Below are 26,953 nucleotides of genomic sequence, written 5' to 3' on the forward strand. Positions count from 1 at the left end.
CCATTGTCAAGAACGCAAGAGTGGCTGAAAAACTATAAATATGCTTCTGCACATGCAAAGTGGGCCAAAGCGGAGCAGCAAGCGAAGCTTCCGAGCTGTATACAAAGGTTTACAAAGGTCTCCTTTTTCATGAGTGAAAAATCAATGAGCGTTTTGCACATTTAACCAAAAAAAGTATATATTTTATTTTTTGCTTTTTTGTTGTATTGTTTACAGCTCCAGCAGAGTAGACTTCCCCCCCCCCCTTCTGTTTTGCGCATAAATTACAGCCATTCAAATTGAAAATGATGCTCTGCTGAAAGGGAACAATACCTCGTCCCGACACCTTCTGGTGGACTGTGAGAGGTTTCGCTGGCCAGGCTTTCCAGGGAGTCTATTGAGACAAGCGTTATGCTGTCACGTACAGTACACTCCAGCATGCATACACACACACACACACACACAAACACACACTCATACTGCGTCGTTCACAGATGGCATCAAAAGAGAGATGTTCTTCAAAACACATCACAGAGACGCACGCCGAACGAAAATAACAAACCGGAATTCTATTCATTACGACTGAGAGCTGGATCCCGCACGCAAAATGTTTCCTCGTCCGTTCGAAGCTCAGGGATGAATTAACGTCACCGGAAGTGACATATTTCATCGGAACTGGGCTTAGTCACGCATTTAAATAACTAGTACACGCCCGTTCAAAATCCAAGACTTTCTAAGACATTTTAATGGAATGGTTAACAAAATGTACGGGCTGCTTTGCAAGAAAAAAGTGTGAAATATATAGGCAAATTAGAACTTTAGGAGGATCAGTCAAGTCAGATCGGATGCTGTTGGGAAAATGGAAGGAAATACTCGACATACATACAGAGAGGGAGAGATGACAGATTCCTGCCTTTATAGTTGGTTATTAACGTTGACCCCTTTTCCCCATTTTTTTGCACTTTGCAAACACTATAGAAAGGAAGTTTTTAACTCTTATTCATGCAAAATGGCAAACTACCCCCTGTTGTTCTGGAAAAACCAAGCTCCTCCCATTACCCTGACATTTTGTGATGCGAAACTCAAGACACATTTCATCCAACAGCCACGAGCAGGGGTCCAACACTCTCCGATGCGATTACAGATTTGGTGTGAAGCGGGCTTTACGCACATGCATTCCTCACACAAGTAACTGCTTACATTTGTATCGAAAATGCAAGAGAAAATAGCAGAATCATGGAATTTATTCCACAAAATCAGTACAGACGCCGCACTGCTTAAAAAATGAGAATGTTTTAATTTTGAGAAAGCAAATACACCTCGCTATATTAGGGTACGTAAGATAGGCAAGGTAGAAAGGTAAATTAATAGATCAGTCACGATTTATTTTTCTTCTCGGGTAAAATTTGATGATCGGTGACAGTATAACTAGCACTCAGCAGGGAGCTGGCAGGGTAATGACGTCAAATAAGAAAGACACTTCCACTTGTTCCCTGCAGCTGAATGGACATCCTGCACAGTGAGACAGCTCTGCACTCACATCCCAGCTCTGATTTAACCAAACGCATTTTCTATAAATGTTCGAAGTGGATTTAGTCTGCCTGTCGACCTAGGTCCAGTTTATCTGTTAAAACTGCCTTTTATCATGACCACGGTTACAATGGACAGTTTGACAGCGCTCTGCAACCCTAAACCCTCAGAGAGCAAGGGACAATACCGCCAGAAAGCCGAGGGGAAAGTGACTTTGATCCAACTTCCGGGATGGCTACGGGAGCAACATGAGAGTTTGTTTATTTTATTTTTATATACAAAGAATCTGTCATGGTGAGGATCGGTGCATTTCTCTACAATTAGCATTAAAAGAATGTAATTGAAAAATAAATATAGACAAATATACAGCGATAGCCCAAAATTATGAACAGAAATAGCCAATTATAGAAATATACAGAAGATCCAAAGTGCAGGTCTATGCACAGGACAGGATATGAAGGCCGGATGTTTACTGTGTAAACACAATTCCTCAAGTTTGAGTTTATCCAGAAAATGGTGAAGGTTCTTGTGGTTTTCGCCTTTAGATAAATCACACACACACACACACACACACACACACACACACACACACACACACACACACACACACACACACACACACACACACACACACACACACACACACACACACACACACACAGTGGTGAGTCTCAATAGGTTGAAAAGGTTTGGGTACTTCTAAAGCAGTCACGTCACGCAGTCCCTGACAAATATAGTTCCTGTGATTCCCTGGGATTTAAGTGTGATTCATATTTTTGGCCGAAGTCGACATAAGATCAGCCCAAGGCAAGATTCCAATGATGCACAAAAGCTGCCACATAGATGAAGTTAGACTTGGTGATGGAACCTAAATCATAAGGTCTTTGACCCTCAAAGTTGTTTTGTGCGCATGGGATAGAAAAAAAAAAAAAACTTTAACCTCCCCATGCACATTGTGTGCACTGAGCTCATACTGGGAGTATAAACCGCTGGGTATATATGACGTCTTCTCAACACCCCAGACCTACAGTCCCCACTTGGTGGCCATTTAAAGGCCGTCCTGGGATAGCGACTAGGGACCGGGGTGGATGACCAGTTGTCATTGAGTGTGTGAGTCTGAGAATAAAAATTGTTTCACAATAATAAAAACAAAGGTTATTTCTTTTTGTTTCATCAGTGTAACCATATGTGTATCTGGAAAACGGTACATGATGTTCTGTTAAATCCCTTCAACGAATCCAATACTTCTATTAGATTACTAATTTTAGACATATCAACATGTCCATCTTCCAAACTGTTTTCATTTGAACATAATATTAACAACAAATCAAATGCAACACAATAGAATAAGAAACATACGTGTTGCCATGGCGGTTCCACACATTTTGATTTGGTATCAATTATTTGTTCGCTTTGTATTGTGTATTTCTTTTAGATCTTTATCATTTTTTCATATGATTAATAACTCTTCAGACTCAAGCATTTTTAAGCAGTGTTTTACTTTCTGTCATTCTTTGATCCATCCTTCTATGTTATTCCTGTCTTGATTTCACTGAAGGCAGCGTTCGCTATTGGTCCGCGCCAATAGCTTTTCAGAGTTCACCGAGGTTGAACTCTAAAAAACGTTAACCGAGGCGATGATTTAGTTTGCTCCTGGAAGCAAACGTACTTGAACAGCTGTCATTTAATTAAATGTTAATTTTGTTGTCTTCACTCCTCGTGTGCTGCGGTGAAATGGATAAACGGATCAAAAAAGTTAAAAAAAAAAAAAGTGACAAAAAAGGTTCTGTAACCCCAGACAATTGCTTCTACAAAAATTCCAAAAACAAATGTTTATTTTACCATCTAAAATAATTTCCTTACATCCGAAAATTCTCTAATACACAAAGAAACAGTTATATCATTTGTGATAAATTATTTGGTATGTGTGTGTGTGTGGGGGGGATTTGGTTTGATACGATTTTGCAGGTGTTGCTGTTGGAGGACTTGGTGGGCAGAGGGGACAGAGGCATTGGGTTCTGACTCGGGGCCACGACATGTCCCCCCTTGTGGGACAGGATGTAGATCTCCTTCTTGAGGAAATTCATTTCCTGCCGCTGGACCTTAAGCAGCTGTGCGAACCTCTGGAGCTCTTCTTCCTCCACCACCTGCTTCTGACCTTGGAACTAGTGTGGCCGGGGAACAGGGGGGAAAGGTGAACAAGCGGAAGTTAACAGAGGTGAAGTGTGAGACGATGAGGCTGCGTGTGGCAAAGGAGTACATTGATGGTACATCACAGGCCCTCAAATCGCCTGATTGCCCCGTTCTCAGGAACAAAAGTATAGGAACTGGTTCAATACCAGTAACCACCTCTAAAGGGCAGTTGATGCATACAAAAAAACATCCCAGTGCTCTAATACTGTATTTCATTACTCACTGAATTGCCCAATCAAATTATTAGACTAGAACTGCTAACCCTAACCCCAATCTCACCCATTCTAATATTTCCAACCCTGTATCATCAGAGACGTTCTGTCACCGCAAGACAGTATTGAATATTTGCTGTATCCTTAAGATTGGCTTGGGTTAGACATGACCAACTGTCGGAAAATCCGAAACCTTTAACCCAATCTTCAAACATGCTAGAACACACCATCAAAAAAAACACAGCCGTGTGAGTCAATCGGGGAACTACGAGACGACCATGGGAATGCGCGCCCTTGCAATCACGCAGTAAAGTCACCAAAGAAAGAAAGCCCTTCCTCAACACACCCACAAACACACACACACACACACACACACACACACACACACACACACTCATTACATTTTTCCTCTGCCTGGCTTTGAGCTCATCGTTAATCATCTTCTTCTCACAGATGAGTTGGTTCAGTCTGACCAGTCGCTCGGTCTGACCTCGGGTCACCGCCATCAACGCATGATGACTCTGATCTACTTTGTCCTGAAAAACACGCACACTGTAATGCACGGAAGCCCGCCAAAATAATAACACACCCCGCGCTCCCACGCCCGGGTGCCCACAGGAACGTACCTCCCACTGCCTGCGGTCCTTGGCGAGGGCAACCACCTTCTGGCCTCTCTCTTGCTTCAGCTTCTCTTCCTGGATGCACCTGTCGGCCGTCATAGTCTGCATGGCATCCAGGTCCACCAGCTTCCCAAATTTCTGCACCATCAACTGCTTACAGTGCTCCTCCAGCTCTACGCGCGCGCGCACACACACACACACACACACACACACACACACACACACACACACACACACACACACACACACACACACACACACACACACACACACACACACACACACACACACACACACACACACACCAAGAGGTACAATATGTAGAACGCATAGAGGCCCCGATTCTTTTTGGTTGAGCACAACATCCAAAATGCACAGTGAGGGTATGCAGTGCATACCCTCACTGTTAACGGAGGACATGTCACTGTTTCTAGGTAAAACTTTGAAAAACGTGCAAGTGTTAACGTTAACGTTAAGGTGGGAGCAGCTGTATCTCCTCGAGAATCTCACCGACAATACCCAACAACGTCAGCATAAACCACACAGCAACAGCAATGACACCAATCAACAAGGAAGCATTAAAGAAGGGTTTATACACAGCGGCTAAATTGGGAGTGGGGACAGGTGAACGCTGTCCACCCATCTATAGTAAATAGATGAACGATATTGATTCATGTTGCCTTATTATTCTATATGGGCCTTCTAGGTGGCATCTGAACTGATAACCTAAAGGACTCAAATTAAATACCAATTGTCGGAGCGGCCAAACTTTTATGTTTGTACTGAGCTTGTCTGTACTGACGTCAAGTGACAGTGAGCTGTAGAACAGCGAAACCTAAGTTCTGTTCAATTCTTTATGCACAACTACTATCAATATCACGCATTCCAGAGTGGTGACAGACGGACACAACTTTTGTGCAGGTGAAAACAGGTGTGCTGATAATTAAACTGGATTCCGCCAAGCTCAACATGCATCATGATTGATAGAATTTTTTTTTTGAGGCCCATCCACCTCCTAAATCCCAACTTAACCCCTGCTTACATGTCCATTGTTGTGTTCTGCTGACATCAATGTGACTAACAGGTCTCGTCTTATACAATACAAGTGGTTAAGTGGCCATGTGTGTGTGTGTGTGTGTGTGTGTGTGTGTGTGTGTGTGTGTGTGTGTGTGTGTGTGTGTGTGTGCGTGCGCGCCGCTGGCTCACCCTGGATATGGACCTCCATGTCCCTGCCGTCACGGAGGAGCTCTGCGTGATGCTGGCGGGCCATGCGGTACATCTCCCTCTGCTGCCTCTTCTCCACGTGCAGTTCCTTGATGCGCTGCTGGAGGCCCAGTGGGACTCCCTGGTGCAGAACCAGCGCCGGGCTCAGGTCCCGCGGCAGAGAGCCGTCATTGATAAACTCAATCTGGAAGTGGCGGGAGCAAAAGGAGTGAGCGCTAGGGCCAAAATGTACAATACGCAAGTACATGAACGCAAACGATAACGGCCTAAGCACTGAAAATGCAAGGTTTAGCTGTACAAACATGGCGCTCCTAGGGTCCTCTGGAGGTAATAGGCTCACACTCCAGGCTGAAGTTTCTCCTCAGCTGGCTGATCTGCTGAAGGAGCTCTGGAGGCGCCGCAGGGTAAAGAGAGCGGGTGTGAAGGCAAAGGAAAAAAGGAGAGGAGCCGGAGATTCAAACCTCGTCTTCTAATCGATCGTCATCGCAATCTAAGATCACTGGCAAACAAAACACTGCTGTGGCCAGCACGTCAACAGGGAGTGCAGCTTGCCTGCTTTGTTTGACGGAGACATGGCTGAATGGGAATACACCAGACAGTTTGGTCGAGTGGGAGGGAGGAGATCTTGCCGTCTTTGTTAACTCCAAACGGTGCGACACCCAGACAAGACGGATTTTACACGATTGTTGCTGTTGTTTCACATCATCGGCAGCATCCCCAACAATAACCCATGGATTAACAAGGACATTAAACCCCTGCGCAATTAGAAAAAGTGGGCTTTCTTGGCAGGAGACAGGGTGGAGGCATATGAGTGCAGTGAAACGGAACTGAGGGAAGCGAGAAATCACTACAAGGACAGGACAGGGGACAAGGTGCAGCAGAACAATGCTATAGAGTTATGGAGTTTGGCATTGTCAAATGGTGCAAAACAACCACCTGCAGCTCAACATCAGGAAGATGAAGGAGCTGGTGGTGGACTTCCGGGGAGCAGCAATGCCCCAGACTTTGTTGCCATTCAGGGGGAAGAGGTGGTGGACTACAGATTTCTAGTTGGTGCAGATCAACAATAAACTGGACTGGACTTAAAACACAGAGGGGCCAATTCAGAAATAATGGATTTCAGCGGCTGATAGCACCATGAATTGTGTATCAATTGCACCCGCTATCTGCGCCATCTCAATGTCCGATTCACAAAAGATATTGCGCTAGTGACATGAAAGCGCAAACACACTCACAAGTTTTGCTGCTCAGTGCAATTTTACCTGGTTTTGCAGCTGATTGCAATTATCCATGTGATAAAGCAAAAATGGTGGCTTTGTGACAAGAACACAGTAGGCAGGACAATGGAGAGAAGGAGAAAAATGGGTATCTAGATATTCTCCAATGGCTCCAGGGCATCAGAGTTTATTCTCAAAACATGTGGCCCTAATGCTGTTTCATAATTAATAACCTTATTTTTCATTCAATTTTTCAATTTCTTTCATTCTCCAATTAAAAAAACAGGGTTAGGGAGGAGCTGTCCATGATCCTGAGGCTTAAGGCCACCGCAGCAGCAGTGTTTTGACCACTTTGTCGCTATTCCCTATAACTTCTGGTTGTTTTTTCGATATTTTTTGAGTTAAATAGGAATTATGGAACCGGTTTTGTCAAGTTTGTAACACATCTTTTGTACAATAAATTATTCAAAGTGTCAACAAGTTTATTTTTTGGAGTGCGTTTTGAAAACCACCATGGACTGCTTGTTCTGCTATCTTCGGGTGCTTTACAGTAATAATAATTATAATGTCAAAATATTATTGACGGAGAACTGGAAAGTCCACATAGTTGTCTCTGTGCAATTACCAGATGGTAATAATTTCACTTATGTAGCTATAAGCGTCGGTGTTAGTGAATTAGACGTTTTTGCAACGAGGCAAAAAGAGGTAAATTTTTCGGGGAATGTATGAATACCAAATTTAAATACGTGCAAATAGCACCAATGCACTAAGACACAATTTGTGTGGCAGCACAGTTAGTGCACATTCACAAAGCACCCTTTGCGGGTGCTTTGTGAATTTGACCTTTGTTTTTTATGTTATTTGCACCGGTTCATCGGCCGCTAAAGCCGCGCAACCCTTTGGTGAAATTCGCCCCTGAGACTCTCTACAGGAAAGGTAGGTTGTTTTTTAAACAAACATTTTATCTGTTGGAATTCTAAAGTAGTATAATTATAATTGCGAGAAAAATGATTGAATTGAAAGTGTCATTGTTATTATCATCTGATTGGTCTAGCCTGATGCTATATGATATGATGTATAATGATGTGATCAAGAATTCCCTGTTACTATTGCAATCAAACATTTTTCAATATCTCCATACTCCTCAAAGTCCCAGAGAGTTTTACATATGCTATATATTGTATGTATAATGTATTTATAAATATATGCACTGTATAGTATGTTTTTAGGCGTGGCACCTGGTGCAGTCTGAGAGGAACGACCACGTCCAGCTCGTTCAGCTTCTGCTGTTTCTCCCTGTTAAACAGCTCCAGCCTCTCCTGCGCTGACTCCACATTGCTTTGCACCACTTTCACCTGCAGAGCCACGCCCACACATACACACAAGACATAATAAGCATGTGCAACTGAGGATTTAAAGCTGGGCTCGTGGCAAAATGAAATACACATTATTTTCAATAATGTGATAATATTGTGGGTATGACTTTCTGTGTAAAGTGGCTGGGTGATAAAACACATCTGATTAATGTTCTTAGTGGTGGAGCAGGGGGGAGATAATCACTATAACTAGCAAATTGAGGAGAAACATAAACAGTTAGACTGCCAGAGGTTTATATTAACGCATAGGTTCACTATTTTCCAGTCCAGGCCTTATTGAAACGTTGGTTCACAAACATTCCTAACCGTTCATAGTACAACTTCACAGAATCACCCAATATGTAATATAGAGATAGGAGCGACCTTCCTGGTCAGGGTGTCGTAATCCCTCTTCAGATCGTCGGAACTCTGCTTCTCCTCCGCCAGCAGCTCCTGCAGGTCCAGGCGTCGCTCACGCAGCTGGATCGTCTTCTCAAACAACGCCGGGTCACAGTCTTGAGACACAAAACATACAGATTAAATAGGCACATGAAAGGGTAAATAAATTCAGAATTTGTCCATGTCAAGACATGGGTAATTGGATTCATGTTTTGGTGCCTGTCCTTGAAGAATTACTTCAAAAAAAATGTACCCTGGATATGTATTTGGAGCAGTTCCGCCTGCCACACGCCACCCGAGTGACGTTTTCAGGGCCCACAGACAGAAACAGACAGACAGGACATGTCATGATAAGGGCTCCTCCCCGTGTGTGTTGTGGAGATGGGGGTTTTACCCGTTGCTTGTGATTGGTCTAATGAGCAACAGGCGTACAGCCACCCTGATCACAAGCCCAATTACCTGGACCCTAGACAGGTGTGGCTGCTCAAACCACACCACAGCCACACCGTGGTCACATATCAATGTACTGCTGCAGCAAATGCCATTGAAAAACATTAAATAACGCAAAAAAAAAACAGCTTGAGGTGTCTGTGGTGGACCAAGGGGCGTGGTTAAGCCACGGCCAAAGACGGCATCGGCCTTTCTTCCCCTGGCCACACAGCTGTCCCGAATCAGCCAAATTACTGCCCAAGCGGCGCCGACGGCCGAATTAGCGGCCAAGTGGCGCTGATTGGTCTGATTTGGGGCAGGAAGGTTTCCTCATAGTTTGTCTGTCTTGCAGTGGGGAATTCCCATACAACCGAGGAGACGGGAGTGTGGCGGTGTGTGACAGGGTGCACCAGTGTTTTCGTTTTGTACAATTAGGAAACAAAAAGAAATAAATCTTGAAGAAAAAAAACAAACTGTGTTACCGGCGGTGATGATGGTGCGACCGAGTAACTTGCTCTGTTCAGCCTGCAACCCGGCACTGCGACTCAACGTGCCATTCAGAGCTTCATTATCAGATTATATCATTTATTACTATATTTTTATCACATTGTCTTAGATTGCATCATCATCAGATTATCATTAATAAATTATCAATATGATCAGATTTATATTCATTGGGATTATTGTCTCTGCGCTAGTGGGCCATTATGTAAATGGCTGTGTCTCTGGGCAGCCCTGGACAAGAGACTTAGCTGGATACCAGGGGCTCAGAGCCGTGTAGAGGCCTGTGTTTTGGTTGCAAAACATTAGAAAATGGGATGTATCTGCTCTTCCAAGCGCGCTATTCAAACTCCAACGTAAGCATCTTTCAGGAAGGGCCCTGATGGAATTAAAACAGGGCTCACATACTTAATTGACAACTTCAAATTAGGAACAGATGAGGAGAGAGGCAGAAGCAAGAGGCCAGCGGGTACTCACTGGGAGGGCAGACGCTGTCGTTCACAGTGTCCTCCGAAAAACTGTCTTCATCATCATCACTGTCGTCTTCGTCGTCACTGTCATCCTCATCGTACTCTTCCATGTACTCATCCGAGTCATGCTCGCTGTCTTCCTCCTCCTCTGTAAACACACATATTGTCGGGATGTGATCCAGGGTTTAATCAGCCTGAACACACACACACACACACACACAGAAAAGACAAGACACCTCGGCCCTTTTCCTTCTTCTTGGGGCGTTTGATCTTCTTCTTGTAGACTTTGGTGAGAAAGTCGGCAAACGGGTTGTTCCCCCCCAGCATGGCCTGAAAGGTGGTCATCAAGGTCTTCTCCCTCTCATGCAGCTTGGCTACGGTGCTCCGCTTCAGCTCCAGCTGATCGCTGCACTCCCTCAGCTCAGACTGGAGGACAAAATGGACAACGAGGTGGAATTAAGTTTGGTCGCACACCTGACCGTACTGCCGTCTCGATACAGTAAAACCCTTTGATCTGTACCTGTGTATCCAAAATGACCCAACTAGCTTTTTTCTTCTGCCAGCTACGGTGGTAAACATGTACTGAAACCTCTCTTGTCACCCGTTAAATTTTATACTCCCCATTAACGGGGTGCTGTTACACCGGACTCACAGGTTTAAATACCCATGCCGTCAGTAGTTGATTAAATGTCTCAACGAAGCTTCAAAGTACACACAAAAATTCAAATGTTATCTATTTAATGGAAATTGGGAATCGCTCCATATTATATTCAGGAGTTTGTTTTTGAGGCTTGGTTTGCAAAAGCAGTGGAAGACTTTTGTAAGTGCAAGACTGGAAAAAAATGTTCATCTCGGTTGTCCAAGGAGCGACCAGAGAATCGACCGGTAAAAGTGAGGTTAGTTTCGGGACTTGAGCCGATATATTGAGCTTACTGTAGGAGAGCGTAGTCAGATCATGCATACCCCTACAGGACTCCTTAACTCCTCCAGGACATGCATAGCACTTAAAGCTGGATGATTAGGGCAAATGCAGAACAGCAGTGTTGCCCACCAGGAAAGCCTCTGTGTGGTGTACAATGACCCTGACGATCCATGACTTTTACAGGAGTTTGACCAAATTTCAGATTTTCAACAATTCCAACAATTGATTTTCTTTCTTCAATGCGGATGGTACACAGAACATCCACAAATCCCCTGGCTTTCCCGGTCTAGAATTTGCATTTTAAAAATTCTCTTGACTCTAGCAACGTTTGGCCCCTGCCCTGCCGAGCACCAAATGTACTGAAATGTGAGCGTAGAGGAAAAAAAGGTGGCGCTCCACGCACCCTGACGTCGTTCTTCTCCGCGATGCGCTCTTGCAGCGTCCTCTGCAGCGTGCTCTCTCGCTCCTCGAAATCCTGGAGCAGCAGGAGCTCCTGGAAGAGGGTGTTGTGCCTCAGGTCGGCCTGCTTCACCTGGCAGCCCAGGGTCAGCTTCTCGTGACGGAGCAGGAGGAGTTCGGCGTCGAAACGCCACATGGCTGCATCCATCTGTGGGCGAGGAGTGGATGGAGTCTCAGTTCTAACTGTGTGGTGGATGAGTACACGGTTAAATGGCAGTCGAAGTTCAGATACCAGACCAATAATATACACACATATATATATATATATATAGTAACTTTTAAGTTATATGTTATAACCTTTCCTTGTTCATCTAGGTTCCCAACCATTTTATTATCACGGACTGGAGCGCACAGGGCACGCTCCTCAACGCAATCAGAGCTTTCTTTTCTCCAAACAAAGCAAATCAAAGCAGTGGATTAATTGTTGACACGCTCCTGAAAATATTCCCGCCCACCTTGTCAGGGCCTGGTGACAAATACACCGCGGCCCAGCACCGGTCCGCGGCCCGGTGGTTGGGGACCGCTGAGCTAGACCGCAATCACAATAAGCATGACTATTTAATCAAAACACACAATGCCAAGTATTTGTACAGACAAACGCTGACCTGCTCCAGCAGCCGGTCTTGCTCGTACATCCACAGAAGCTCCTGCTCTGCCCTGATCTCCTCCTCGAGTTCGGAAAGCCCCTCTTCTTCCGCCTCTGGCGCCGTCATCATCTGCCTCCCCCCCTCCTCTTCCCCCTCCGCCTCATCCTGTCCCCCCCCGCCCTCTCTCTCCAGCAACTCCAGCAGGCTGGGCCCTTCCTCGTCTCCTCCGGTGAACCCCTTTCTGGGAGATTAAAAAAAAAAGACTGTAGATCTGTCTTCTGTCAAGCGATCAGTGTTGAGGTGATGTATAAGCATATTGACCCCACCCCAACCGCACGAGTGCATGCCTTCTACCCTCAAACATGGACTTTGCCTTCCTACATACTGTCTTAGTTGACTGAGAGACTCCCACACTATCCTTTAAGAGCCTTGTTTAAACAACAGAGTTCCTCGCGTACCGTTGTGCCCGCAGCTCAGCGTAGCGCTCCAGGGTGGCGCGGCTGTACTGCAGCTTCTTCTCGGGGACCTCCTCCGGCAGCAGGCTGGGCAGGGCGAGCGGAGGGCGCCGGTGGTGCGGAGCCAGGCGCTGCTGCAACAGATGGAGCTGGCGGGTCTGAGAGCGCAGCTGGCACACCAGGGCCACCTTGTTGCCGCTGAGTTCCATGATGCACCTGTTCATCTCCGTCTTCTTCTTGTGGATCTGAAGGGGTGAACGGGGCCGATTGAATATCAGCTACGGCAACATATCCAGTCCGAGGGTTGTCACCGTTCTTTGAAGTGCACCAAATGAGTGTTTAAATTGCTTATTTCCAGTGGTTTTCCTCTGGAGCGTTCAGGCCCACCTGCTCCTCTAGGATCACCAGCTCCATCCTCTTCTTCTCTGCATTCATCCTCAGGTGTTCGGGTACTGTGTAGTCCTGAGCCGTCTTCAGTTTAAAGTCCCCCATGTCCGTGGCCTGCTGGATGGCCTGCACGTCGGCCGGGTCCTCGCAGTCTTCATCCGGCTTCTCTGCGTAACTGAGAGACGTCAGTGTGACTGTGCGTTGGCTCAGCAAAGGAAGGTTAGGGGCGAGGGACTAGTGATTAAAACGTTTACATATTCTGACTCTTATTTGTTTGATTCAGTTGGTTTAATGCACGGTGAGCGAGGGAGGACTTCCAGTGAACGACGAACGAGTCAGAAGAGTCAGTTGGTTCTGAGTTGTGGATGGGACTTAAATATGAGTTCAAGATTCACCCGCTGACAGCGCGACTCCTAACTCCGCCTTTTCTGGCCCCGGGTTCAAGAACACGGTGGCCACTGTGTCGCCAGGCTCAAGACGACCCCGTTATTTTTGTTGAACGTCTTTCAACCTCGTTTCTCACTGTTTTTGGCACCGCTGAAACTCGCGGTTATCCTGCGGTTTGCAACGTTTCACTCGTTTCCTTTTGTTTTGTTTTTAAGACTCAAGCCAAACTGATTGTCCGGCATCGCCGGACTCACTGAATCGCCATCCAGCCACAGCTCAGAAGAACCCAGGGGCCGTTGCTTGGCAGCCATCTGAAAACCGAGTCAGCCGCTTCCCGGCTGGTCTGATGCCCTTGAGGTGAAGCTGCCGCGCTTCGCAGCAGCCGGCGGTCGGAACCTCGTCTGTTCAGCCGACCGTTCCCATTAACCTGGGCAGCCACCGGCAGCTGCCTACATACTTTGGGGAAACCAGAGGAAACTCTCCACCGCTGACTCGGCGACCAGTAAGACAAATGCTTCCAACCTGCTCCAATGATACAAGTTGATGTTTGATTTAATGAATTCCCATTTCATTTTTATTTGTATTTATTTATTTATTTAATTTTTTTTTTTAATAATAATTAATTTCCCTTTTAGAGAAGTGAACTGTCCTTAGTGTGTCGCATTATTTTGATGAGTCACATAACTTCCTACCTCACTATTGTCCCTGAGTCCGTCACCACTTTAAATGTATTAATTTACTTACTTTCTTTATCATTTATTTTACTATAAATTCATCTATTCAATTATTTAGCCTGATAAAATTAATCCCATTTATTAGAAAGAAGGTAAAGGATGGAGGTAAAGGTTTTGAGGTAAAGGTATCAAAAATAACTCCAATCCTTGGAGTTGAGATTATAGTTAATTTGGTTTATTTACTGTTCTCCCAGTCTGGGAGTGGTGGCTCCGTTTATAAAAGGCATTTAATATGATCATTTAATTGTTATAAACCATATAAATCAACATAAATTGATGCAATTTTCAACGAGTGCAATTTTAATTTGTAACGTAGTTATAATGCTAGATTGGGGGAAAGCAGGACATGGAATTGGTAGGAGATTTATTCAAAACTCAATAAGAAACTGAAAAATCGACAAACTTCCAAATGTATACATGGAAACATAACAATCACCTGTGGTAGGTGGGCAGCAACATACCTGGAATGCAATACTTACAGCTCATCCCACTCCTTCTTGCGAGTCTCGATCTTGGCCCGGGCAAGCTCAGCCTTCTCCATGGCTTTGCCGAGTTTCCCAGAGAGCTTGAGGCCCCCGACCAACGTGTCTTCTGGCACCGTCTCACCAGACAGATCTTCATGCTCCTCTGTAATGGGACACACACACACACACACACACACACACACACACACACACACACACACACACACACACACACACACACACACACACACACACACACACACACACACACACACACACACCAAATCAATGTTGTTGTTTTTTTTAAATGGTGGCGCTGCGCCACAGTTAGGCACGCACAATAGAAATGCTGCCAAATATCAGACCCACCTTGCTTTCTGCTGCTGTCTTTACCGTGCTCGGCCCTGGCCTTCCTGAGTTCCTGCGAGCAGGGCCCGTCTGGCTGGCTGGCTCCCCCCCGGTGTTTGAGCTGGCCGTATTCATCCGTCATGGCCCGCAGGCGGTAGGTGGAGATGCTGTGCTGGCTGTGAATGGCGACCACAGTGACCGTGTCGCCCTCCAGAGAGCCCCTGAAGCTTCAAGGGGAAATGCGTGGAAGTGGGCGCATACGGCCTGCCCGTTGGAAACTTACAGTGAATTTGCTTTTTTTCACATTTTCTGCCAATCAAGTTCCATTGACGTTCAAAGAAGCTTCCCCTTTGTTTATAGCACTTCAGTAGACAACGTGAAATGCTTTATTAATCTTCTCAAGCAGCAGCTAGACAGTAGATGGGAGCATTTATATATTTACTCGACAATGTTTTATGGCATAATTGTGGTAATGCTAGTCAAATTTATGAGATCATTTTTTTACAGTTACCATCGGTTGTCGACGGTGCAAGGAGCCGCTGCAGAATGTCCAGTGGATACTTAATACATACGTTATTTAATTAAAGTAATTAAGTATTGGGATTGTGTAGTTCGGAATGGGGAAGAGAACATTAAACTGTTTGGGGTTGTGTTGTTTTGTATGTGCATAACATTTTTTCTGTGTCGATATGAGTGTTTGTGGTTGCGCATTTGGCAATAATAAGAGTTTCTGTATGTGTGCTTGTGGGCGCTTGTGTGTGCATTGGATCGTGTAAACTTCAATGTATTTGATATTGTGTCATTTTATGTTCATTGTGTGTGTGTGTGTGTGTGTGTGTGTGTGTGTGTGTTTGTGTGTGTGTGTGTGTGTGTGTGTGTGTGTGTGTTGTCAGCCAGGCAGTACCATTCTCTTAGTTTCTGGAGTCCGATGCGATGGCGCTCCTGTTCCCAGGCCATCTCCTTCCTGGCCTCCATCACCTGCTGGGCTGTCACTCTCTCCATCTCCTCGCGGAAACGCGGGTCCAGCTCGAACTCCTGGACCCAACCCGCGCGCACACAGGAGCGGACAAACAAACTCTCCAGAACTGAAGGCAAGAATCTCTTAATTTCTCACCCCTTGCCACAGTGTTAATACACACTTACTCACCACCGCTGCACCTTCCATTTGGACGGAAATTGAGCAGGAAGGTTTAAGCCACACGGGTTCAGTATCATGAAGGGTGTCAGTGTTATCCGCGTGATTCATTCACAATGCACGTTTTGAGATAAGGAACAGCGTTGAGTTTGTGTACCGTGCGCTGCAGGCGTACGTGCTTGGGCAGCCTCTGGTTCTCCTGCAGGAGCTTTCTGAACCTGCCGCGCAGGGCAGCGAGCTTCTTACTCCGCTCAGCCTTCTTCAGCTCAGCCTCCTTGAGCAAACGGTCCGTCTCCAGCTTCCGCTTAGCTGTCTCTATGCTGGAGAGAGAGACAGCAATGGGAGATGGAAGGTATGGACGAGTATTCGAGCCCATAGGCCAATTTGCATTTGAATAAAATCGACAGACACAAGTCCAAATAAACAATTTTTTAGTTTTTGTGTTTTTGCCACACAAGCTAAATAATTCAGCTTTGTTTTTTCCACAGTAAAAGAATATTAGGAATTCAAACTCTTAAAAAAGATTCCATTTGTTTGTTCTAAGATGCGGTGGCGGCTGCTTTGGTGCCCTCGGCAAGATCTTAGAAGAACCTTTTCACATGGAATTGACAAACATAAAAACACAGCAAAAATAACTTTTAAGAAAACTGTGACACATAATTGTCATTGGGACCATGAGATACAGGTTTCTTACCATAATCGCGAAGAAAAAACCCCACTAAAATTTAAAAAATGGAAAATGGTCAAGGGTAATGTAAAGTTCGTGCTGATGAGTATTAGGGATAAAACATAATTGGACAACAACATATGGTTCTTTAACATAGTTGCTTCTGACTTTATTAATTTACAAAATGAGAAAAGGTCAGTGACAGTACAATCCACTCCTACCTCTTAATCATTTGCCTTAGAACTTTGTGTCCTGTGAATTAACATAAGATATTTCCAGCAACTACGGAGGTAATAATATGAGAGCCAACAATGCAACCTCACTGCAAATATGAAAAACAATTATTAGTGTTTGGTTCGTCCAAAAACCATAGTTACCATACTCAAATAGTAGGAAAAAGTACCAGGATGACATATATCTGGTAGAATGTCATGTCCTTTATACTCACATATTAAAGTATGCCCAACAATAGTATGAACATGTACTAAATAGTACACCACCCCGGTACGCAGTGTGTATGTAGTTTTCTGACTGGCTGTAATAGGACACTCACCTGTAAGCTGTCTCTTCCTCAATGTCGGTGGCGTGTTCCTCCGTCTCAACACCCACCTGTTCGACAGTCATCGTAGAGCTTTAATCTTTCTCACCCATCTTCCATCTATTCACATGCACGACATAACTTGATGCCTCCCAGAGATACGACTCAATCCAACTGATGATTCATTAATTTTTACTAGATTCGTCGGGCGGGTATTTTTAAGACCTGAATTGCTTTTGTGTGCATTTGTTGGAGCGTGTGTGTGTGTGTGTGTGTGTGTGTGTGTGTGTGTGTGTGTGTGTGTGTGTGTGTGTGTGTGTGTGTGTGTGTGTGTGTGTGTGTGTGTGTGTGTGTGTGTGTGTGTGTCTTACCCTGGGCGAGGGAACTTTGGCCTTGCGACAGCGCAAGGCTCTCTGCAGGTCTTTGGGAGGGAGGAGGGTGAGGGAGAAGATGTTCCCGTCGTTTCCAGCCGTCAGGAGAAACTTTTCGTCAAAGCTGCAGCGCAGGTGTTGCAGCTGGCCGTTGTCGTTGTCGTGGAGACTCAGTTCCCAGTAGGCCTCCATCGAGCTGAGGCTGAGGTCGTCGGGCTGAAGCGGGTAGACCCGGATGGACCCGGACTGCATGCCGCACAGCATCAGCTGCCTGTTAGAGCTGGGGGGCAAGGAACAGGTATTGAAGGTGTGTCCGTGGTAGAGGACAGGATCAAACCTTAGACATGGTTCTAATGTTCAGTCTCGCCAGGATCTCATCGTGTCTCTTGCAAAAAGTCCAATGGAATTTGCAATGGAGTCCAGTTATCGTGCAGTAAAAATTGCGGGTAGCGCGAAAGAAATTGTGATGGAAATTACTTTTATCCTGAAAACATTGGTAAATTGATTTCAATAATCTACTATCCATCCCTCCATCTATTTCCGCGCCACTTATGCAGATTGAGGCAGCAGTCAGCAGCAGAGTAGCCCACACGTACTTTTCCCGAGCAAATTCCTCCAGCGTTTCCTTGGGGGATTCCGAGGCGTTCCCATGCCATAGAGGAGATAATTCCCTCTCGAGCGGCTCACGGGCCTCCTCCCAGTTGCCCGTGGCCGGCCCACCTCGAAAGGGAGGCGCCCAGGGGCCATCCTTACCAGATGGCCGGACCACCTCAATTGGCTCCTCTCAATGCAGAGGTGTAGCGGTTCAGCTCTGAGGTCCACCCAGGTAGCCAAGCTCCAGGTATCTTCAAGGATGAGCCCAGCCACCCGGCAGAGGAACCTCACTTCCTTTTATTTCCGTCACAACCTAAAGCTCATGACCGTAGTTCAGGATTGGTACAAAGATTGACCGGCAAATTGAGAGCTTTGTCACCCGGCTCAGCTTTCTCTTCATCGCAACGATCCGGTTCAGTGCCTGCATTACTGCAGATGTGGCACCCATCCCTGTGTCAATCCCACACTCCCTCTTACCCTCAACCGTGAATAAAAGCCAAAGATACCTCTACTCTTAACTCCTCTACTTGGGGCCGGATGCTCTCTCCCCCACCCAGAGTTGACAAACTTATTTGGGTGAGAACAGATTTCGAGGCGCTGAATCTCATCCTCACCACGTCCATGAAAAATCACAAAATAATAGGAGACAACAGCCGCAGGGAATGGATTTGACTTAAACGCAGAGGATAAAACTCTCGGGTCAAGTTGTATAGGAACTGAATGATGGGCAGCAGCAGCAGCCCTGGTACATCACACTCCCGCAGTACCTCTCACAGAGCCCCTAAGGGCACACGGTCATAAGCTCTTCGAAAGACATGTTGACTGGTCGGGCAGGGATCCGTGAGAGTGTAAACTGTCTTTCACTAACAATCATTGATGGGAAAAAAGTAACAAAGTCAGTCAGTCCATTTTTATTCAATCAAGGTGATATTTAATGAACTTTGAAATGGGTCAGTGTTAACAAACCAGTTGCAAAGTTTGTTAACTTATTCATTATTGTTTAAGTTCAGTTTGTATAAGAGTGAACACGTGACCCTAGTCACCTGAAGATTAGAAGGTAACAGGGCTAAATAACAGAGCTGCTGTTGGCCCACAATTATTTCCATCCTGAATAATATATATTATGCATTATGAATTGGAAACTGTCCAATAAGTCAATGAAAAGAACGTAATAGGTTGTTTCCCACTGTAAATATACAGTATGCGTCTGTGTTTCGTCAATGTTGACCTTCCATGACACCGTCAAACCCCAACCAGCAGAGAATGCATGAAAACAGGCGCACATACAATCATCTCCTTTATGAGTCAGCTTGGCTACCTGAAGATGATGGTGCAGATGGAGTCCTCATCCAGGTTCTGGAGGAGCAGAAATGCAAAGGGTTCGTCCTGGCGATGGGCAGGATCTTCGTCTTGCTTCTCCGAGAACCTGCAGTGGTACAGGAAGCCCGAGTCGTACCCCCCCTGGAGGATGGCCACAACGAGATAGAGAAATCACTTGTAAATAGCTGATTTGGATGGATTATTTGGATGAATTAATGCCATTCATGCAGTTGTTATAAGTTCTGTTGTATTGCAATAATGACTGTAAATAGCTGCAGGTAGCAGTACAGGGTACAGTGTATTCGTTTTAGGTAAGTATTACTACTATATTGTACTTTTTATGTTTGTAATGTATAATTGTAAAATTATAAATACAATTATATACGTAAATTATGACAAATTTACGTCAATTTACAATAGCAGTGTAATTTACATAAAGTTCAATTTTTGGTTGGATTACATTTTCAGTCAATTATGTTTCCATGAAATACAACAAACATTGTGGTATTTCTGTGGGTAAATACCATGGCATGGCTTCTATTTTTCTGAAGTTGGATTTTGAAGGCATCACTGACTCGCATATTTTAGTGTTTTCGAGGGACGCACTGACGACATTTCAAGGATTATTTTCCATTCTCTTTTTCATTAAACTGACATCTACCAGGTAAGAAGCTATATAAATATACACGTAAATCGATAGTTTGGTAAAGTCTAAAGACTAGAGAGTGACTGATACCACATGGAATCTATACATTCATATCAAACATATTGACGACTTACTGTAAATCTCATCTTCATTTTAAAACGAGACGTGATGAGTAAGTTAACCAAGACCAACTGAATATTTTTGGTCAAAGTTGTTCGGTTTTTCACGAAAAATCTGCTGCGTATTTGGATTGATTTGGATGAGATTTAAACAAGATCCTTGTTACATAGCGATTTAAACGACACCTCAACAGTGTTTCTAGCTTACGCCAATGTATGTCTTCCAGACAGTTTTAGCTGGGTTGGACATATTTCGGTGTCAGACGTACTGGCTCGTCGGTCTTAAAATCGCTCATAATTTGGACAGTTTTGTACCACAAGGCCTTTGTGACAGCCCCGTTCAAAGAAAATACAAACTGTGTTTGTGCGTTATGCCGAAGTTGGTTTTCCAGATAGTTTTAGGCTTAGAAATTCTGAGAATCTTCCAATCTTACAATAACAATAAGGGGCTTGCCGTACAATTACAATGCGGGCTGGACTCAGGCAGTAATATATGGTGTCCAGTTTCAAATTACAAATTTGTGTTCCCATGGAACGTAGCATCAGTTTGTGCTGTCGCTCCTTTACATCAGCATTACTACTAAAACGAGTTACAATTTTCCAAGTTTCCTTAGAACGCAGCATCGGCTGAGGTAATGACGCGTTGACACAAGTTTACGGAGTCCTGGTGACAGGGAATTACAAATACAAGCCAATACACTTGTTGTGCGTTACTACTTCATCCTTACAATTTTAAGGTGAATGTCTACTACCTGTAGTCCACAGAGTCCTGCCTCACAGTGTCTCCGTGGAAGGAAATCCCTCCGTGTGGATGTTCCCAACAACACGGTTCCATTCAAACGGATTAAACACTACATGTCCCTCAGAGACATCTCATCAATGTTTTTAACCTTTGGGACTAAAATATTAAAATTAATAAAAGTTTTTTCTCTGAATGTGGACAGATAGGGATGAAACTTGAATCACGAGACCTCTGTGACATCCCGGTTATAATAAGACTGCAACCTGTCTGTAGCTCCGACAGTTGTCGTGTTCCAGACACTTCTAAAAAAATGCCAAGGAGGGCTGGACCACTAATTATGTTAATGGTGCATCTCTTGCTCCGCATACCATTGAAAGCCAGAACATGCCAGGCCCGGAGGAGAAGCCACAGTACAGCGGACTTGGTGGTTCCGGGATGAAGAGAGGGGGCAACTCTTCTTCCTCCTCCACTTCCTCTTCCTCCCCCTCCTCGAGGAAGTCTTTGCCCATCTCTTTTGCCTTGCGCAACTGTTCTTCTTTCTCTTTCTTCTGCTTTTCCTTGAGCAATTCGCGGCGCTCAATTTCTTCGTCTCTCTGAAACACACAAATGGGCAAGTCAAACACAAGCCCACTGCTTTGAAATATAGTAGGAATGCTGGTAATGTTTCCCATACAATTGCCTTTACTGGGTGGGTTGCCAACCAGTCATGGCGATTTGATATTAACCCTAACCCAAGGATAGGTTTGCAATAACTGTTCATAGCACAATTTCGCTGTACACTTTATCTAACTGCTGCCAATTTCACAACATTAGTATGCACCCACACATCAGTATTTATTGCATTGCTTACAAATCAATGGTGGGGGTCAGTTGTGGGGGTCAGGAGGTGGGAACGTATATGGGAAAGTATGACTCAGAATGGGCTCTCAGCAGTGAATAAAGGCTGCGCAAATGTAAAGAAACTATCCAAATGACAAATGGAACATGAAAAATATCCATGAATACACAGTGTGACAGAGCTGTTTTTGGACCTTGATGCGAGACTTGATGCTTCTGAATCTGAAGCATCTGGTCGAAAGCCCAGACAGCTCGTAGGTCTTGCTTGGATTTTGAGCTTCTGGCTCCGGAGGCTGAAGCTCAACCACATGGCCACTCCGACAAAGAATCAACAGCGTTGTTTTACCCTGGTAAACACATAACACACACGTTAGTCCACACAGTGCATGCAAGCAAAGAATTCACATTGAGGTTGAGACGGGACAGTATTCCAGCAAATTAGAAATAATGTTGAATAATATTGCTTTTTCCCCAATATGGGCATAATGTGTGATTTACGTGGGATTGAGAAGACCACTCCAGCTCCTGCACAGGACCAGGGACCCAGACGAAGCCAATGGGCTTGTATTCCTTTCCAACAGCGAAGAAGAACACAGTACTGTCAGAGCTCTAGAAAGGAAGGAAGAAATGAGAAGGGCGAAAAACCTGATTTCACATTTCTCATTGAAGGTCGATTCTGGAAAAAAAGGTAAATTAGAAATTGTAAAAAGTGGTTATCGATGGGAAACGTTAAATGTGAAAATTCTCGCCCAAACAACAGTGTGGACTTTATTTCTAGCTTTCAGTAATTGGGGGGCAGCTTGTCGGACAACCTGTCTGTAATGTGTGTCTAATTTGATCCCCTCACCCCAGTGGCCAAGATCTTCCCATTAAATGTGTATGCAATGGCTGTCACAGCTGCATTGTGGGGTTTTAGGGCTTGTATGAGGTGCAGCACTCCGGGATCACGGATAGTGCTTCTGGTGGCCAGGGGCAGGCTCTGCGGGTCGTAGAGCTCCAGCAGGCGGACCACCCCATCTTCAAAGCCGCTCACCAACAAACCACCCTTCCGGTGAACCTACACACAAAAAAAAACAATTTGAGCTTGCTGTCAACATGTACACTATGCAGGCATGTGGCTGGCTATCACTGGTCACCACGTGGCTTCTCTTTATGGTACGTTGTGCTGCTACTTTACGACATGTTGTGAATGAGCAGTGGATACAATACAGCGGCTACAAGCGCGTTTCACCGCAGTGTTTCAGTGAGATACTCATCAGATGATGGTATCGGATTACAACATATCATTTCATAATAATTTTCATTAAAAAAAATCACATCCCTGACTACAGTTTTTGGTTAAGATGAAAAAGCCATACAAACACACACACCAAGGATGGAGCCCATGTGAGCGCGGTACCACTCTGTTTGAACTTGCGACTTATAACTTCCACTTTGGCCACAAAGTCAACGACTTTGACGGAGCCTGGGAGCAGAGCAACAAGGAAATATAGATTGGTGTGTTTATGTCTGTGTGCACAATGCAAGCACTTTTGTTGTGTTTCAATGTTCAGGACACACTCACCATCATGAGCAGTAGTGGCCATTAGGTGGCTTGTACCAGACACATCCATTCCCTGGATCGCTCCAGCAGGGAAGCAAAACAGGCACTCGGGCTCCTCGGTCTGTACGCACAGAATATTTTGTTTATCTTTTGTTTTTCTACTTCACACATGTATTCCCATTGTTCCCGTTTTTGACCAATGTGTCTATCAGCTGCAATTTTTGTGTTGTTTGATTTGTTAATGGTACGGTTTTCTTTTTACATTGGGCTATGGCCCACAGTCAGATTGTGCCAGGCCATAGAAATAATGTATACATCAGGGCTTGTGTCCACCAAGCGGCTTTTTATGAGGGCCAGTATTTTTTTCACTTGTTATCAATGAGGACAGAGCATATGCGGTCGCCAAGAGAAAAGGCGCTACAGGCGCTCTTGTTGTCATTGTTACCTTTTTCCAGTGCTTCCAAGCACCCTGCCAGTAGAGAGAAGCACTCAGTAGACACGAGCCCTTAGTGGCACATAATCAAGTGTTCTAACCATTGTGGATACTGTCCCCAGCGTAACAGTCCTTGTGAAGTGAAGATCTTCCAATACTGAACCCATTAAAATATCACATGTTCACTTAAGAGATTAAAACTGGCCATATATGATGCATATCGAACACAACATGCATGTTGTGGTGTGGGTGTGGCGTGATTTAAGCAGCCACACCTGTCTTGGGTCTAGTTAACTGGGCCTGTTGTACGTCAGTTGCTCATCAAAGCAATTGATGAGCACAGCCCTCGTCATGACATGTTTCCATCTGCTCCGGGCTTCCATCTTGCCCACTCTCTTCAATAAACAGGTAAGTTTCAACACCATCGCCTGTGTCTTTGTGTTGGAGGGCCCTGACAAAGCCACCCAGCTGGCATGTGGCAGGCGGATTTGCCACACTCATTTAAAAGGAAAGCAGAGCAACTCACAATATTGGAGAAGGAAAGGTTCAGTTTCCAAATGCATCCGTTGGAATCCTACAGGGCAGATTTAGAGGAACCACATTCAAAGTTCAGAGATTGCAGGTACCTGTTACGCTAATTTTTAAGGCTATTCATCAGGGGTGACCTCGGTGCTCTGACCTGAGCAAACCAGATGAAGGAGTCGGGGAGGGAGCACTTCACCATGAAGGAGAGGCGGACTTTGTGTCTGATCAAAAGCTCGTTCATTGGCTCCATCTCAAATATGCCACTGTCCTCGTCGCAGTCGGCCGTGTCAATGGTCTCAAAATCCCAGGTCTTTCAACGGGGAGAGAGAAAGGATTCGGGATTGTTTACATAAATACATGGTTAGAGTGAGGTGTGGTTTTACAGGGATAAGGGAGAAGGCTGCCGACCCTGATGGCTCCATCAGCTCCCATGGTCATCAACTCTCCCTCATCCAAGGCAAACTGCTGAATGGGTCCTGTGTGGCAGGTCTTTCCACCCTCACGGCATATCTCCACCTTGATCAGTCCCCCATCCCACAAAAGCATATTGCCCCACTCTGAGCCTGACACCACCTGGAAGAGAGAGAACAATGACAGTGTGAGGGGGTCTTGAGTCTTGTCTAAAAAGTTGGAGCTTTACTAAAAGGAAAAGAATAAAGGGAAACACCATCAACAGGAACAGACCTTGCCATCAGGTAGTTCTATAAAGCCCTCAATATCAGTGCGGGTTGTTGTCCCAAACCTTCCCAGAAGTCCTTGCAATTTAAGACCTGTGAAAGTGCTTGCTATTTTCCAGAACCTTTAAGGGAATGATAATGTTAATATTTTATTTATTTTTTCATCATTTTGGAGCGTTCATGGTTTTTACGATTGTGCTGACAGTACACTCTTGAGAGAGAACAAATGTGGAAGGGAAAGTTTTTGGTGTGTCAGAGACTGCGTCAGTCCAGAATATAAACTCAGGTTGCTTCATGAAACACCTGTGTGCTCCTTGGGTTAAAAGCTTTCGGAACAAACTAAAAATAATTGCAACTTGCTTGATGTGTCCAGATCCTGAAGTGGTAAGCTGTACTGGGTTGTCGGGGGAGAAGGTCACCCGGAAGATGTCCTGAGAGAAGGCCTTGCATCGCAACATGACTTTCTCCTGCCTCCAGTCCCACAGGGTCAACATGTAGTCAGGAGCACCACCCACACTGGCCAGCAGCGTACCATCAGGATTAAAATCCACAGAGCTGTACGCACACTCTGTACCATCTGAGAGACACATGCTTGATCAAGTATATGTCTACATTTGACCAGGCGGGTGCAGTATGTAGCAGGGACGGTAGAAAGAAAGATTCGTTATTGCTCAATCTTACAAACCTCTCAAGATGCGATAGGGACGTAGTGAGGGATATTCATAGATAATGATGTAGGGATGGACTCCCTTCTCTGCCACGGCAAAGTGCTTCTTGCTAGGGTGGGCCTACAGAAATACCGACATCCACACACACACAAAAAGAAGTTCACATTTAAAATGAAAGATGAGCCAATAACATTTATTTTCTGCTGACACTTAAAATGTGTACTTAAAAATATTGATCTTAGTCTTGATACAAATACGAACATCATTGATGTTGTAAGCCCTTTGTGTTTATTATGTTCAGTAATTGATTGCTTTGATTAAACAAATCAGATCGAACATTCAATTGTCACAGAAACTCAATACAACTGCTTCATACTAGATTCGTTATCAAAATCGGAGGATTTCCATGTGCTTGAGCACAGTATCCCTCAGTAAAATAGTTGGTGTGACATGTCTCTCAGAGGCATGCGTATAGTGTGTGGCATTCGCTGTCTTACCATGATGGTGCCAATCCCTCCTCCACTGCAGGAGCGGAGGTAGCGCTGCTCTTTCGTGGGAACATCCAGCAGGACTAGGAGGTTTCCTGCTATAAAGGCCAGCGTCCTCTCATCCAGCACCTGCAGGTTTGCCCTGCGACCACTGTCATAGCCGAACGAGTGACTTTACGGACGGTCAGTTAAGGACCTTCATGCCGTTCAGCGTGCTATTATTATGTATCATTTTAGGCAGCAGGGGTAAACCAAATCATCTAAACATGGGACATTGACAGCTTAGCAATGGAAGGATACGAGAGGTGCAGTAGGTTCTCGGGGATTTCGGATTCTGGTGTTCTGTAAGGTTTGGAGTAGAGGTCCTCATACTCATAGTACATGTCAACAGAAAGCCTTTGGTCTGACGTCTCCTCATTGTCATCACCCACAGGTGGTGGTTCGTCAACAGTTGCTGTAGCTGAGAGTGGACAAATACATCCCTTCTGAAATACCTTCTCTGAACCAACTATATCTGGCCTCAACGGGGGTCTGGACACCCAGGGGTCCTTCAGATGTGTCCCCAGCAAAATGATTAATAGTTAAAACTTTACCATTATTTCACTCAGACGTGAGCACTATTGAAGAATGTACAATGTAATTTTACAGTTTTGATCAGACTTGCAAAATCATTTGTTCCAAAAAGGGAGGAGAAGCTCACTGTTGCACTAGACGCTATTTATTTATGGAGACTAATTTCAAACAATGATGGCAGAAGATTTGGAAGGTAGTTGGGATC

General features: G+C 45.0%; 1 protein-coding gene across 1 annotated transcript; it reads right to left on the reverse strand.

Moving 5' to 3' along the window:
• Positions 1 to 3,219: 3,219 nt before the first annotated feature.
• On the reverse strand, positions 3,220 to 26,558 carry cfap44 (cilia and flagella associated protein 44; the record flags this gene model as incomplete). Its single annotated transcript, XM_080020081.1, has 35 exons — positions 3,220 to 3,233; positions 3,373 to 3,385; positions 3,468 to 3,674; positions 4,316 to 4,450; positions 4,541 to 4,707; positions 5,741 to 5,942; positions 8,214 to 8,330; positions 8,715 to 8,845; positions 10,137 to 10,277; positions 10,366 to 10,555; positions 11,455 to 11,658; positions 11,966 to 12,038; positions 12,556 to 12,797; positions 12,940 to 13,114; positions 14,540 to 14,651; positions 14,894 to 15,099; positions 15,777 to 15,907; positions 16,165 to 16,327; positions 17,228 to 17,283; positions 17,584 to 17,863; positions 19,496 to 19,638; positions 21,373 to 21,597; positions 22,036 to 22,188; positions 22,340 to 22,450; positions 22,689 to 22,898; positions 23,212 to 23,306; positions 23,406 to 23,505; positions 24,344 to 24,391; positions 24,497 to 24,652; positions 24,751 to 24,915; positions 25,027 to 25,141; positions 25,356 to 25,596; positions 25,705 to 25,807; positions 26,185 to 26,347; positions 26,476 to 26,558. 35 exons carry the CDS (start codon positions 26,556 to 26,558, stop codon positions 3,220 to 3,222), a joined length of 5,070 nt encoding a protein of 1,689 aa, XP_079876207.1.
• Between the last annotated feature and the right edge of the window lie 395 nt (positions 26,559 to 26,953).

Source organism: Zeus faber (assembly GCF_960531495.2).
Source record: "Zeus faber genome assembly, chromosome: 19".
Lineage (NCBI taxonomy): Eukaryota > Metazoa > Chordata > Actinopteri > Zeiformes > Zeidae > Zeus > Zeus faber.